Source organism: Pyrus communis, chromosome 10, assembly GCF_041283825.1.
Source record: "Pyrus communis isolate YQ-2024b chromosome 10, ASM4128382v1, whole genome shotgun sequence".
Classification (NCBI taxonomy): domain Eukaryota; kingdom Viridiplantae; phylum Streptophyta; class Magnoliopsida; order Rosales; family Rosaceae; genus Pyrus; species Pyrus communis.
This window is the reverse complement of record NC_142574.1, coordinates 2,803,921-2,819,933: the sequence shown is the minus strand read 5'-3', so window position 1 is coordinate 2,819,933 and position 16,013 is coordinate 2,803,921. Positions and strand designations below refer to the sequence as shown.

The 16,013-nt window shown below is 40.4% G+C and overlaps 1 protein-coding gene across 1 annotated transcript; it reads left to right on the top strand.

Annotated features, from left to right (window-relative positions):
- The first annotated feature begins 430 nt into the window (after positions 1-430).
- LOC137727248 (tryptophan aminotransferase-related protein 4) lies at positions 431-4,524 on the top strand. Its single transcript, XM_068466104.2, has 5 exons — positions 431-818; positions 987-1,284; positions 2,859-3,148; positions 3,577-3,857; positions 4,038-4,524. The coding sequence occupies exons 1-5, from the start codon at positions 544-546 to the stop codon at positions 4,226-4,228; spliced, it is 1,335 nt and encodes a 444-aa protein (XP_068322205.1). The 5' UTR covers positions 431-543; the 3' UTR covers positions 4,229-4,524.
- Positions 4,525-16,013: the final 11,489 nt, after the last annotated feature.

The window sequence follows — 16,013 nt, the reverse complement described above, 5'->3', positions numbered from 1 at the left end:
AAGGGATGAAGAGGAGAGAGCTTTTTTTTTTTTTTTTAATTTTTTTTTTTTCATGATCACTTTATAAAAGGGTAAAATTGATACTAAATTTTTTATTAAAAAATAGGGTGAATTAATGAGACAGTGATGTAGGTTTATCTCATATCTTTTAGTACCAGTTATACGAATGAGGATCTTCTCCGGATTCTCTCTGTGAGGATCCCAAGAATCCTCCAATCATGTTCGTTCATCGTACATCATGCGGCCAATTTCGTTAGGTACTGTTTATAATCAATTTTAAATAAAAAAAAATTTACAATAATTAATGACCGCACGATGTACGATAAACGAACATGATTGAAGGATCTCCAGGATCCTGACAAAGAGGATCCGGAAAGGATCCCCATTACATTTTTCTTTTTTTTGAAAATATACCATAACATTGTATAGGCGTCGGCACCATAGTAAAAATGGTCAAACCGCAAACCCCATTACTAGTATATATATGGCTCCGATGCAGGTAATATATAAGAGAGCTATAGGAAAGTAATAAACTAAGCATATATGGGTAAGGCACAAAGCTCCTACGCTGTTATCCTGGCATTTTCTTTACTTGTTAATCTATTGGTATATACGGATGGAGAGCGGGAACTGAGTTGGAGCAAAAGAGCAGCACAAGAAGCTGAGCAGGTGGCCGCCATCTCTTGCTCAGGCCATGGAAGAGCCTACTTGGACGGGTTGGTTCTTTATGGAATCAAACCTGTTTGTGAGTGCAATCCTTGCTATGGAGGCCCCGACTGCTCTATGTTTTTAACTGATTGTGCAGCAAATGCTGGAAGGTCACCCCCCCTCTCTCTCTCTCTCTCTCTCTCTCTCTCTCTCTCTCTCTCTCTATGGAGCATGAAATTGAGCTCTTGAAGTGTTTTGTATAGAATATAAAATCTTGGGTGTGCTTTTTCTAATTTACTATTTTATATATATATATGACACATAATGTTGTTCTGCAGTGGGGATCCATATTTCTTGGAGCCATTTTGGATGCAACGTGCAGCTAAAAGTGCAATTCTAGTAGCAGGGTGGCATAGAATGGGGTATACCTTTCCTGATGGTTCTTACATATCAACGCAGCTCGAGGCGAGCATCCATAAAGTACATGCCATAGTTGGAAACGCGGTCACTAAAGGAAAATATATTATTTTTGGTGCTGGCTCAACCCAACTTCTCAACGCTGCAGTTCACGCACTCGCTCTTGAGAATAATTCCTCCTCACCTGCAACTGTTGTTGCTTCAATTCCTTACTACAGGGTTCGATCTTCTGAATTTTAATCAAGTGTTTTTAATTTTCATTTCTATGTTACAGATGGAGGAGAAATATATGAGAGGAATGAGGAAAATAGAAGAGGGGGGAGGATAGATGATGAGAGAGATGTAGAAAAAATATACAACGAAGAGGGGTTAATTACACTAACACCCCCTAAGGTTTATCGTGTTTTTACAAAATCCTCTCACGTTTGAAACATAACACTAACACCCCTTGAAGTTCTAATTCACTTTCACATAACCACTTTAGGGCTAACATCACCTTAAAATAATTTCTTAAAGACAATTTTGCCCTAATTATTAATTACTTTATGAAAAATCCTTTATAAATAAATAGAATAAAAATTCAAATTAAAATCTTACATTAAACAATAAAAGAAAATAAAAGAAAATTGAAGAAATCTTGTTACCTTCTTCCTTTACGATGTTAATTCATATCTCAATCCTCTTTTCTTAATTAGAAAAACCCTAGCAAAACAAATCTTTCTCCTGTTAAATCCTTTGGGAGTTTCAGAGTATGAATGTGGTTGAGTAATTTCTCCCAAGAAGCCAAATCAGGTACTCTTCTCCATGTTTGAAATCAAGGCTTTCTTCCATATCGTTTTCTCGTCGAAATTGGTTTTAGTTTGGGTGAACAAGGAGTGAAGGAGGTTCATGAAGAGTTGGAGGTGGCGATTTGAGGACAAGAACAGAAAGGAAAAAAAAATTGAGAGAAAGATAAAAAGATGCATTGGCTTTTTTTTTTTTTTTTTTTTATGGTTAATGTATGTTTTTGAAGTCCAACAAAAAAAAAATCTATTTTCTTTATATTGGTTATTATTATATGTATTTTTAACAAGCCTTTTTTATTTTTTAAAGTAATTAATAATGGGACAAATTTGTCTTTAAGAAATTATTTTAAGGTGATGTCAGCCCTGAAGGGGTTTTGTGAAAGTGAATTAGAACCTCAAGGGATGTTAGTGTTATGTTTCAAACGTGAGGGGGTTTTGTGAAAACACGATAAACCTCATGGGGTGTTAGTGTAATTAACCCCAAAGAAGAGCACACCTAATAACACTAAAACCAAAAACAGTAAACCATTTGAAGTTTCCTTTTTTTTCACTTTTAAGATATCGTTTTTATTTTTATTTTTCTTTATTTCTCCTTGTTCTCAACACTCTCCCCTAATTCCTCACGTATACTTTTCCCCTATCTAAAACAAATAAAGAGAAAACTAAATGGTCATCAAATATATCCTTAATTATATTAACGACAACTTTTGGACTCGTAGTTTGATCTTGATTGCAATCTGGTCCCTATAGTTTTAGTTTAGTCAAACTCTCCTAGATTAATGTTGGTTAAAAGTTAAATTTTGGTTTATGTTTAGAAACGGTCTAGTCATCTGAAAATCATATGGACAGTTTTATACTGTAAAAATTTGAACGAACGGGTTGTAATTCTGAACTGAATTGAAGCTAATAGTAAATTACAAGACCTAACTGAAGTCGAGGTCAAGGTACAAGAGGATGAAGTTTGGTAATTTACTTCTATTGTAACAAGTTTGAATTTGATGCATACAGCTTTACAAGACACAAACGGAATTTTTCAGATCAGTGGACTATCAGTTTGAAGGAGATGCAACATCATTGCAGAACATTTCAGATGCAGGCAACGTTATTGAGTTTGTAACCTCACCAAACAATCCAGATGGGAAGCTGAATAAGGCAGTTCTTCAGGGCCCCAATTCCTCTGCGATCTATGATCGTGTCTATTATTGGCCACATTTTACAGCGATTCCAACTGCAGCAAATGATGATCTAATGATATTTACACTTTCCAAGCTCACTGGCCATGCTGGCACAAGATTTGGGTACGTACCTAAATTTATATATCATAAAATTAGGGTGGTCCTATCCATGCATCCCTGTCAATTTAAAATAGTTTAGCGGAAGCAAAAACATAGAAAATTAAGAAATGCAGATACAACTAGGTAAACAAAAGCCCTAGTCAAAGTTTGGGGACAAAGTTAGTCATTTTAAAATTAAAGGGCAGAGATGTTAATGATGATTATTTTATGTCTTTAACAAATCAAATTCTAATAGTATAACTCAATAATTTATAATGATGATTATTTTATGTCTTTAACAAATCAAATTCTAATAGTATACTCAATAATTTATCATTTCTGTTTTTCTAGTAACATTATTTACTTAAGGTATTTACTGTTTTTCGTTGATGAACCAAATTAAGGAAGCTTACTTCAGTTACATTTTGCTTGGAATGTTTTCACTTGCGCAGATGGGCAGTGGTAAAGAATAAGTCTGTGTATCAAACAATGACGGAGTATATTAGTGAAAGCAGCAATGGCATTTCTCGGGATGCTCAGCTAAGGGCTTTGAAACTTCTGAATGTAGTTCTCGAAACTGGAGGCAGGGAAATCTTTGAATTCGGATACGACACTATGAAGAACCGCTGGGAAAAATTGACCAACACCCTGTCTGTTTCCAATCGCTTTTCTCTACAGAAAATTGAACCCCAATATTGCACTTATTTTCAGAAAATTAGAGAACCCTCACCAGGTAACATCTTCACTATTTATACAGTTATTTACCATGATTTAATAACAGAGAGTAGAAACTGTGAACTCCACCCCTTTTAATTAAGTATAATGACAGATTTCCAAACAAGTTTGGTAATTACTCTTTTCAAATTGCAAAAGTACTTCCTGAACTTTTACCATTTTCTTATTATATTGGCAGCTTATGCGTGGGTGAAGTGCGAGAGGGAAGAAGATAAAGATTGCTACAAAATACTGGAAGAAGCAAAAGTTAATGGGCGTAGAGGTAGCGTGTATGCAGCTGAAGAGCGCTATGTCCGTCTCAGCCTCATAAGGAGCCAAGATGACTTTGACATACTAATTCAGCGACTAAGCCAGTTGGTCAAGGAATAAATGTTGGAACTTCAAAGCAAAATAAATGTCAATAGTTACATATTGGTGAAATAGTTGTATGCCCAACTATTTCTTTTTCAACTAGCATGTTTCTTATCTTCCGAATGTGGAGCTGCTTTGTTTGATTTTCAATAGCAGCTAGATTTTATTTTTTTACATTGATAGCATTTAATGCTATATATGCTGTAGTATGTCTTGTAAATTCTCTATAAAAGGCATACGTGTGTATACGTTTGAGATGGTCCAGCAATAAGAGTTCTAACTCTCCAATATATCAAAGTGTTTGTTTCATAAAATACTTGCTGCTTCTTTTATTTATTTGGTCCATTTGCTTTGGGAGTTCTAGTGAAAGGTGTGATATAGTTTGTAAACTTATGGCCCACATTTATTTGGTATTAGTTCGTACACTGAATTCCAGTGTTCTAAAAATCGGCTTGACAGTGATTTGCTGCCACGATTAAACCAAAATCGTTGAAGAAATCGGCAAGGGTATTAGGCGGCGCCTAGACAAGTGCTGGGCAGGTTAGGCGGCCTTGGCGACAGCCTAGGTGGTCATGCTTTGATAAGAAGTCAATTGCAGCATCTTTCTTCCGCTGCGGTTTGGACGGCTCCGCGACGGTCTCGACAATTTCGATCTGCAATTGCAGGGTAAAAAAAAATGGGGTGATTTGCTGGGATGAGAGAGACAACCTCGATCTGCAATTGTAGAGTAAAAGAAGTGTGAATGAGGAGTGGATCTGCAATTGCAAAGTTGAAGAAGGACGGCTTGGCTATGGGGAGAGATAAAAAGAGAGAGAGAGAGAGAGAGAGAGAGTGGGTAACTATGATTGCAAAGAACAAATGGGTCGACGGTAGGGTAACTAATGAGTTAGTGTTTTTTTTAGTTAGGAACTTAGGTGGCAATTGTTTAAAATTTAGGAACTATTTTTCTTTAATAAGAAAACAAGCCCAATTCTTCTTTTAGTGAAAAACAAGGCCCAATAATGATTAAAACAAATAGACTAACTAAATATTACAAAATCAACATAAACCGTCCTAAAATTATACACATATACTTAAATCTACCTAGCTTCCTAGGCGCTAGGCCCCTGCCGACCGCCCAACTAGGGCCTAGCGTCTTTTAGAACCTTGCTGAATTCCAACAACCAAGTTATGCAAACAATGTGTTAGACCTCAATGAGCCATTGGTTACACCTTAAGGAAAAGTCTTCTCTATTGATCACCTTTACGTTCTTTCACATTCATTAGAAAATGATACTATGTATTAAACTTAAGATTAAAATGAAAAAAAAAAAAATTGTGTAGTATGTACTCAATTATATCGAGTTGGCACTAATAACATGTGTATGATGAACATTCTTTAATCACAATTAAAGTAGACAAGAAAGTGCGCTTTATGATATATGGTAGGAGACATTTTGTGGAAGGTCTTTGTGGTGTAGAAATATGACTCCTAATATGTGTAAAATTGACAAAATGGAAAGTAGTCTAACTTTACACATAAGCCCATGTAAGGTCCCTTTTCCATCAATGTGGGATTTATTCTCAATATGCCCCTACCATGAGTGGCAAATTTTTTAGTCAGCACATGCACAACAAAAATGAGGTGACATGGCTAGCGCGTGCACCATTTGGCTTCACATGTGGGATGATGTGTGTACGGCTTCTAATAGACTAATGCCATGTAGAAATATGACTTCTTATATTCATGTGTATAAGATATTATAGTGCATTTAGGGTCACATGGATTCATATTTAAGAAAATTACATTTCTATAAAGTGAGTACTACATAGATGATTCCGAATTAATTTCATTTAATCTACTAGTAGGCTTATATGTGATTGGTCTAGAGCCAAAAATAATACCAAAAATCCAGAAGGCGACACGTGGACTTTTTCTCAAGAAAGACAAGATTGCCCTCACTAAATGGGCAGGATTCTCAGATACTCCCATGCGCAACTCAACATCCCTGAAAGTCCAAGCAGCTAACTACGATTGCTCAAAGCTCCCCTTCTCATGGCATATGAAAGTCAAAGGTACTAAAGATAGGGTTAATTACTAAATCCTATCTTTAATACATTCCTAATTGAAGACCAACTCAATCAAGTAAGGAATCCCTATCACAATCAATTAGGGATACTTCCACCGTTATCCCAAGGCATTTTCTCGTAATTGATATCTTGGGAATATTCTTCCTCATTCATTAACGGATGACACACCTTGACCAATAGAATGTCGGCATGAGTAGGACATAACTCTAACCCCATGGCCGGCCACTTATTCCTTTAAATACCTCAATCTCCATCAAATTTTGGTAAGCTTTTTACCACGCATACACACCATAAAGACTTAAGAGATACTGACTTAGGCATCGAAGATCTATTGGCCAAACCTCCCTCGTCACCTCGTGGGCATGTAAGGCTGATTTTTTATCAAAGATGTTGATTGTTTTATATGTACAAATTTGTCAAGACTGAAGACAGTAGATTTTTGCTAGCACAATTAGCTTTTCTCTTCCAGTATGTTTCCGACGCCAACCAATAAGGTTGGTTTTTGCCAATATAGGACCAACTACCAGCCAATGAGGTCGGTTTACATAGGCATGTGTTATGATAACAGCCTTTTAAACAATTGGATACATCTTAGACGTCACAAGTATTCATGCCTACATGAATTTGTCATCTAAGTAAAGAAAAAATCTTGTTTATTCTCTGATCAAAATGAAATTAAGGCAATACTAAAAAATAAATACCTTTGTTTTCAACAACAATACAAAACCTTTGTTTCAAAAAACAATACAACTTAGTGTCCTTACCTATTATGACATTCAACCCACTATCTATACTGAAATTGTCAATCCTAAATAAAAACCAAATATGTCATGTCCAAACCAGTAGTTGGTGAAAAAATTAACTCCAAGTCCGGTGCGTGAATATAAATAAAAAGCAAAACGAAAAACAAACTTCTCTTAGACAAATAAGTCAAAAAATCTTACACTGTGTACAAAAATAAATTAAAACCCCCATTTTCTCGTCTAGCACAAACTCAGCTTAGCACCTGTCTTGCTAAAACTTATCTGTAAAATATAAGGGGAGGGGTGCGCAACAAAGATCTAGTATTGATGTCGTGTTTTCAGTGTTGTGGATGCAAATTTCTTCGTCCTTGTTCTTGGACAAAATTGCACCTACAAAACAAATAATACCTTATGTCAAGGCTAAGAGCCTCACAAGCCCACGATGAATTGTGGTTGGGGGGGCGCTTTGGCCGAAGAACCTCCAATGCCAAAGTTAAAATTTTGAGAGAAAAGTGTTTGGAGAATTTTGAGAATTTAGCAAGAGAATTGGAATTGAGTTTTGGAGATAATGAGGGTGTTTATATATGGGTGTGGCCGACCACCTTGGGAGGAGATGGACCGACCACTTGGATGGATTTGTGGGTCAAGTTCATGATTTGTGTTTAATTAGCAAATTAATTGAATAATTAATCAATTAATTACCTAATTAATATAATAAAAAAAAAAAAAAGGAATGATCTAGGGGTTACCTTTTGGAGAAGATATGATGAGGGATGGATGAAATAGGTTATAAATAAATACTTATTTGGGCACTTTTGACTTGATTGAGGGATGATTGTCCACTGCTCGCATGTAGGAATTCTAGTGTGCCTCGAGGGTAATTTTGTCCTTTTAACCCAAAAAGCCACGTGTCACCTCTTGATTATTTTTGGCTCCACAAATGCCCCCACACCTGTTGGGCTGCTCGCAGAAAAGGGCAGCAGGTGTAGAGATCTTCTTGGTTTGGGAAACTTAGGATTGTTTCCTGTTTTGACGTAGATTCCCTCTTTAATTGGAACTCAGATCCTTCTAGGAAAGGGAAATAAATTTCTCTCAAAACCTATTTAAGTCCACCTTAAGTGGATTATTAAATCAACTTTAGAAAGCGATTTATTCTACCCTACAAGAGAGAGAGAGAGAGAGAGCTTAAAGGATATTTGTTCCCCCTCCTCTAGCAATCTTCTACATCTTGCCCATGCAAAAGATCGTCTTTCGTTGCTTGCTTCATCTTCTCCGCACTGCACTGAGGTAAGAAAAAATTAATTTTCCTTGTCTTCTTCTTGGATAGTTCTGTCGCATGGCAGCCGTCAGGGTGGTGCGACACGTTGACTAGCAGGGGCCAGGAGTCTGCTCGACATAGGCCGATGAGCTGTTGTGGCAGGGACCACTGCTTGGGCTGCTTGGCTAAGCTAAAGCCAAGGGCAGCTTGTGAGATTGGGGCTGCGGATTGTGGCGCTAGGGCACAGTGCTAAGCGAGCCACATCACTCATGTCCCTTGAGCTATTAGACCTAACGTGGGCCAAGTAGGCGATTGAGAGAAATGAGAATGTTGAGGGCCTCATGGGCAACTAGAATGCTGGGCATGCAAGCCTCCTGCTTGCTAGTTCGAGAGAAAAAAAATGAAGGAAAAGCCAGTATGGGTTGAGCTCCCCTGCTATGTACTATAAATGGCATTGGCTATTTAGTTCTCTTCGCCGGGAGAAATGTGGGCTGCTTCCGAGAAAGAAGGTAAAAAAGATCAAGACGGATGCCTTGGCTCGTCTAATCGTTATCGTGGAGCCTACTATGAATGAAAATGGAAAGAAGAGATTTTCCCCGGCTGCTTAAGAGATATTGGTTGAGAAAAAACTGAAAACTTCCTCTGCTACTCGTGAAGGTTTGTCTGCCACCGAGAGGCATGTGATTGACATGACTTCTTCTAATGGGAAGCAAATTGAGGCTGTTAGATATGAGCATGTGGCGTTTGCCATATCGATAATGGCTAGTACGATTTGCTGATAGGATTACTCAGCGTAGAGGTCCTATTATGCCCCCAATGCCGAAGTATGTACCAATACGTCTGTTGGAAGCTAAGTCCAGTTCATCTTTGGAAAGGCTTTCTATTATGAAGAACGATCAGGTGGACTCCGCTGCTAAAGTGGCGCCAAGGCCCATTCCCTTTGCTGCTGAAACTAATTCGCCTACTGGGAAAGAAGAGACTACTTGGATGGGCAACTGTGAGAAATCCACTAAGCCTGCTTTTGGAGAGGCTGCTGAGATCTATGCACTTTTGAAACCAAATCTTCTTGAAGACATGGACGCTTATGCCAAGTTTATCGAATGCATTAAAATGATTGTGTCACATCATATTCTCAACTCCGTTGTAGCATGATATTGTCCGCTTTGGGCCCCGGCCACGCCCTCACAATTTTGTTTTCGGGAATTCACACGAGAACTTCCTAGTGAATCACCCATCCTGGGATTGATCTCACCCGAACTTGCTTAACTTCGAAGTTCCGATGGAACCCGAAGCCAATGAACTCCCAAAAGGCCTCGTGCTATATGGAAGTGGGCATGTACATATGAGGCACATGACCCTATCTCTGTTGGTCGATGTTGGATGTTACAATCCACCCCCCTTAGGGGCCTGACGTCCTCGTCTACACATTCGCACCAGACGGCAGAATGGCTCTGATACCATTCTGTCACATCCCAGTCTCGACTTCGCCATAGCATGATATTGTCCGCTTTGGGCCCCGGCCACGCCCTCACGGTTTTGTTTCTAGGAACACACACGAGAACTTTCCAATGGGTCATCCATCTTAGGATTGCTCTTTTCCAGACTCGCTTAACTTTGGAGTTCCGATGGAACCCGAAGCCAATGAGCTCCCAAAAGGCCTCATGCTATATAGAGGTAGGCATGTACATACAAGGCACATCACCTCCTCTCCGTTGGTCGATGTGGGATGTTACAAATTTTTTGCCCAAGTTCTTTTGCGAAGTATACAGCTGAGTATAGGAAGACTGCTCTACTTGTAATGATGCAGAAGACGTCTATTCTGGCAGCCAAGTCTGTGCTCCTTGACCAAGAAAATACTAAGGCTACCAAAGAGTTGGCAAAGGTTGTGGCAGCCGAAGCTTATTCTTCTACTGATAAGATCAAAAGGTTGGAATCTAAGCTCATCACTTTGAAAGGGTATAATATCTCTGCCTCCACTTCTCTGCAACTTGAGATCGCTTGCCAAGAGATCGTTGACTTGAAGATTAGGCTTGACGCGATCTAAGTTAAGTATGAAGTGCAGAAAAGGAGATCAAATGTTACATACCTTAGATTCAAGATCTTAAGCGTATCATGTCTGAGCTTCGTTTCGCTGATTATGCAAAGAATGAAGAGTTGACTGCTGCTTATAACTAAATAATCCACTTCAAGAAAGTCTTTGATAGGCTTAATCCCCAAATGTTGGAACTCCAAGGTACACTGAAGATCAACAAAAGTTTGAAGAAAGAAATGGATGAGCTGCAGCGCGTATGTATTGATCTGCTCGAGGAGAACGAGCAGCTGAAAGGTGAGAAGGCTGGGCTCTAGGCTTCACTTGTTCAGAGTCAGGCAGATTTCTACAAGCTGGGTTATGTAGATCATCTCTTTGGTAAGACGTCTGACTTCAAGCTTGCTGAGAGAGACTTCGAAACCTTCTCTATTTCTCCAGAACACTTACTTGCCTTTACTTTTGAAGCCTCCATTGGTGAAGTAGTCGGAGATGTTAGTGCCCAGGTTGGGGCAGTCAGGGATGAAGTGTTGGATGATCCCGTTGATGAAGGTGTCGCAGCTGCTGAAGGTGTGGCGACCAAGTAATCATAGAGCGCCCAAGCTGCTGAGGAGTAGCCTTCTATGTAGTCTTTAGGATTTTCTTTGTGTTCCTTATTACTTTTGCTTTACTTGAACTCCTTCAATCTTTGCCAGTCATTTATCAATTTTGCTAGAAAATTTAATAAACTTGTTTCCTTTGCTTTTCTCCATCTTCGCGTCTTTTGTTCATGCCTTAACCTTTAGACTTTATAGACCAATGGCAGGCATGCTACTTTTCTACAAGCAGACAGGTTGAGTAGCTTATGCAACCATAGGTGTTGGTGTAGAACTTTGCAAAGTTGTTAGCCATAGGGTCGACAGCCGGATGCCTTACTTGCAGAAGAAAACAAGTCTGCGTGACCACTAGGCTGTTAACCTTAACTTTCTCCAATTCTGTAGGTTTCATAGCAAGTATCACAACACTTTAGGACTTGGTGTAGTTATTCCGCGCTTGGTAGAGGTGAAGCTTATCGACTACGTAGCATGTCGGCAGTGGATAAAGCTTCGTATATGCACGCTAGCTTGTTTAACCTTTCACAAGAATGTGTTGTTGTATAAGTCTAGTGCGGCTTTACTGCTCGAAGAGTAAGCCATAGGCTACTTTAGTGCACTTGGTAATAGCTTTAGGGTTCAAAGGCAGCCGTCCATGGGGCGTACTACGTAATGTGCCTCCTCCGTCTCTAAGGCCCGGTTCCTCGCGGATTAAGCCAAAAGACCCAAAATCCTTCCATTAGTTAAGGCTTGAAAAATACTATTGTGCCTACATCTAGGAATCCCAGCTCAAGCCATCGTGCACCTAGTTATACCAGGACAACCCAGCTCATCCATGTCTGGATATTCGGAGTGTAAGTTTATCCTCCCGCTTTGGAGAGTAGACCCATGTGGGTGTCGAAGAATTGGTTTACCCTCTCGTACTGGAGAGCAATTAGTTTATCCTCTCGCAATGGAGATCAGACCCATACGGGTGTCGGGGAATTGGTTTACCCTCTCACATTAAAGAGCATCGTTCGTCCCTTAGGGGGCGTAATTCCTGGGATGAGTCCCTAAGAAGGGCGCGATCTTCTTTTGAAGTGCAAAAGTGATCAATTGTTGTAAGTATGCAGTCAAGCTAAATTGTAGATTACTTCTGAATTCCTCATTCAAAAACGAATGAAACGAACGATAACTTAGTGTAAGGTAGGAACTGCATAACAATTGGATAGTCATCGACTAATGAGGTGGTGCTCTTTGAGCTACCTGAGTCTTCAGGCTTTAGTGTTGCGGGAGGTCACACATGGCACTTCATCATATTGTAGGCATTCCACTGATTTTCGATCTCTTTGTCATTCATGGTGGTATGGGTGTAGCTACTCTTGCCGCCTACTCTACTGATCTTGTATGGACCTTCCCATATGGGATCCATCTTTTTGGAGCTTTCTCTACGGGTAGTGATAAAGGTTTTTCTTAGGACTAGATCTTCAGGTTGGAACAGTCGAATCTTGGCACTTTTGTTGTATCTAGAGAATAGCTACTTCTGGTAGGCTATGATACGGGTAATGGTTTGCTCGCACTTCTCCTTTGCCAAATTTAAGCTTATGGCCATCTCCTTACTTTTCTGCTTAATGCTTGGCAGTAGAGTGCTGATACTCGGCACGGTGACATTTGGGAGGAATGATTGCTTCTGAATCAAATGCCAAAGAGAAATGAATCTCACCGGTTGCTTGTCTTTTATAGTGTACTATGCCCATACACATCCAAGGAATTCGTTTGGCCATTTTCCCTTCTTGTTAGGAAGGGTTTTCTTAAGGCAGTTGAGGATCGTCTTGTTGGATGCTTTAAAGCCTAGAGCGATCGACTACTCGGGCATCAAATCGTCTAGGGTGACAAGGACCACGCCTGCTCCCGGCCCTTTGTAGTTGGATGTGCCATCTACATGCAAATGCCAGAAGTCTCCATTGAGTAGAGCAGGCTCGGCTAGGGTGTGCTCGGGGAGTCATTGGGCTACTCAGTTACGTCACCCTAGGCTAGGCGTAAAGGCGCAGTAGAGAGCCGTGGAGCTGTCGTTGGGTCGTCCCGCTACACATAGCAGGATATGCTCAACTGTCGGAAAATGTTGCTCCTATGTAGAATCTTTTGGGGCGACGAGAACAAAACTTGCCTCTGAGTGTGTCCTTTTAGTGTTCATCTGCCCTTGGCGCGCCTTTTGGGCTGAGTTGTTGCTTTCATCAGAAAATTTTGCATCCGCCAGTGTCTATGCTCTTTTCGCCACGCATCTAGATTAGGTGGAATAGTGTGTCATGAGGATGACTGCATGCGTTTGAAGGTAAAACTTGAGCTTCTAGATTGCAACAACTGTCGCCAAAGTTAGCTTTTGAATTTCTAGTTGCATCGAAGAAAACTTTTGAACTGTGGAATACAGATACTGTCAAACATACGAATAGGTCATCCACTGTTTTCGGTTTGGATAGTAAGGATTTGATGTCGGATACTTTTTCAAGTCCTTAAATATGCATCGGTGAGCCTCGTCCTAAAGTGCATGTTTCTCTGCCAGAGTGAAAGAGTCTACTAAAGTTAGATTTTTTTCATGATCTATTTTTCGAACAGAATGTGGTCTGTTGAAAGTCTTTTTTGGAAGGCTGTTTTAGCTATCGAGTAGTTGCATCTAATTATCCTTGCCTTCTCTGCTTTGAGCCTCTTCACATAGTCGCAAAGTGACTCCTTTAGGTTCTTCTTGACGTTGAACAAGTGGTCAAACTTCTTGTTGATCAAGCAATACGATGAATATTCTTTGGTGAAAACCAAAGAAAGTTTGTCGAAACTCCAAATGGATTATGACGGCAGGGTATAGAACCAATCTTATGCCTCGCCTTGTAGAGTGGTGGCGAATATCTTGCACATAAGATCGTCGTTTTTTCGATAAAGGATCATTGCGCTTTGGTAGTGCTTCAAGTGTCTCTTCAGGTCTCCATCTCCTTTGAATGATGTGAAATGTGGCATGTTATACTTGCGTGGAGGCTCTACCTATTCGATCTTATCCATGAAGGATGACTTACTTATGTTGTCATGTCCCGTCGTAGTGCCTCGTCGGTGACCTCGTTGTGTTGGAAATCGCATAATCTCTCGATCAATAACCTTTATACTTTTTCCTAAATTTGCCTTTGTTGAGGTAGTGGAGGTCTCGGCTGCCCCCAGTCGTAACCTGTTAGTCTAGGCTGTTCTTTTACATGTTTGGCTCGTCTATGTTACGACTGCGATGCATGTGGTTCATTCCTAGCAGGCGAGAGAATTCTTTGCAAACTGCCAATTGAATTTGAGCCGGATTAAGTGACTGTTTCTTTCTGTCCGTTGTACTACTTACTCCTATATGAGGTGGAAGATGCTCCTTACGGGCCTAACCGCGAATGAACACTTAGCTTGGAAGGTTGTTAATGTTGTTCTTCGAAGTGTGGTCCCAACCGTGAGTGTATGCTCGTTCATGGGCCTAACCGAGATTGCACGTTCCTTCGTGCACTAAGACAGGAGTATACGCTATCTCAGGGGCCTAGTCTAAAGTGTACTCTGCTGGAATGTTCGGTTTGTGGCTGGTTGAGTAGCTGCTTGCTGGGATGCTGCTGGAAAGGTTCTTCGTCTGCCCTTGTCCTACTTCAGGACACCTCGTCTGGGGAATGTTGCATCTCGGTGCGCTGCAAGAGCTGATTCACCAAGGTCGTTTGTTGTGCGAGGGCGCTCGTCAACTCTATGACTTGTTAGGACAAGTGTTGTTCGCCATTCAGATTGGAAAAGCTTGGAAGGAACGTATCTCTTTGAGCAATGGAAGTGTGGTAGACTCCGGGCACGATATTCGAATTGGGGAATGTGAAGTCGGGACAGTGGAACTAATCTTAGACCGATTTGGGCTACTTGGAATGCCATAGGAGTGGGATGCTCGGTGGGAACAGGCTGGGCCACAGGAGTGGACTGATCTGCAGGAGCAAGCTGGACCATGGGATTGGACTGCTCTACGTGTGGTGCACATGGGTGCAAGGCTAGGGCTTGGCTTAGCAACACATTAAGCTCGCGTTGGGTTTAGGTGGCACAGGCCTACTCGACTAGGGCTTAGGCCCTTGAAGCTTGAAATAGAACGGCTTGGGCTATGGCTTTAAAGCCATGGGATTTTCCGAAGGTGGCTGTCTTGGTGGTCACCATGGTGGTTGCCATGGTGGTGCCTCTTGGGGGTGCCGCTCTACTCACCGCTATGTTGAGCCTTGTAGATCACCGCGATCCTAATCCTTGAATGTTGGAATTTCCATTCGTCGAGGTTTCTGAATCTCTTGCCATTGTACTTTTCTTTTACATTTTATCAAATGATTTTTAGAAATAAAAATTCCTAGAATAAGAACGTATGAAAAATCTACAAATAGGCAAAGAAACATGAAACCTTAGATGCGAAAGTCTTCTACGAACGTGTGACTCAACTCTTAATGAAAGCACCAATTTGTGGATGCAAATTTCTTCCTCCTTGTTCTTGGACAAAATTGCACCTACTAAACAAATAACATCTTAGGTCAAGACCAAAAGCCTCACGCACCCACGATGAATGAGGGGGGCTTTGGCCGAAGACCTCCGATGCCAAGTTAGAATTTTGAAGAAAAGTGTTTTGAGAATTTTGAGAATTTAGTAAGAGAATTGGAATTGAGTTTTGGAGAGAATGAGGGTGTTTATATAAGGGTGTGGCCGGCCACCTTGGGAGGAGATGGACCTACCACTTGGATAGATTTGTGGGTCAAGTTCATGATTTGTGTTTAATTAGCAAATTACTTGAATTATTAATCAATTAATTAGCTAATTAATATAATAAAAAAGGAATGATTTAGGGGTTACCTTGTGGAGAAGATATGAAGAGGGATGGATGAAATAGGTTATAAATAAATACCTATTTGGGCACTTTTGACTTGATTGAGGGATGATTGTACACTACTCGCGCAGAGGAGGTGTGCCTCGAGGGTAATTTTGTCTTTTTATCCAAAAATCCACGTGTCGCCCCTTGATTATTTTTGGCTCCACAGGTGTTCGTGTTGTTTTCATGACATACCAAATATCTTAACAGATCATGTCATGTAACACCCGTTAAAGTAAATAGGTAACATGACCCAACCCAAAATCGACC

Excerpts from the sequence above, each read along its gene's own strand:
- LOC137727248 (XM_068466104.2), top strand. The coding sequence starts at position 544 with ATGGGTAAGGCACAAAGCTCCTACGCTGTTATCCTGGCATTTTCTTTA. Across the intron at positions 819-986 it reads TGTGCAGCAAATGCTGGAAG|TGGGGATCCATATTTCTTGG; the intron begins GTCACCCCCCCT and ends GTTGTTCTGCAG. Across the intron at positions 3,858-4,037 it reads AATTAGAGAACCCTCACCAG|CTTATGCGTGGGTGAAGTGC; the intron begins GTAACATCTTCA and ends TTATATTGGCAG.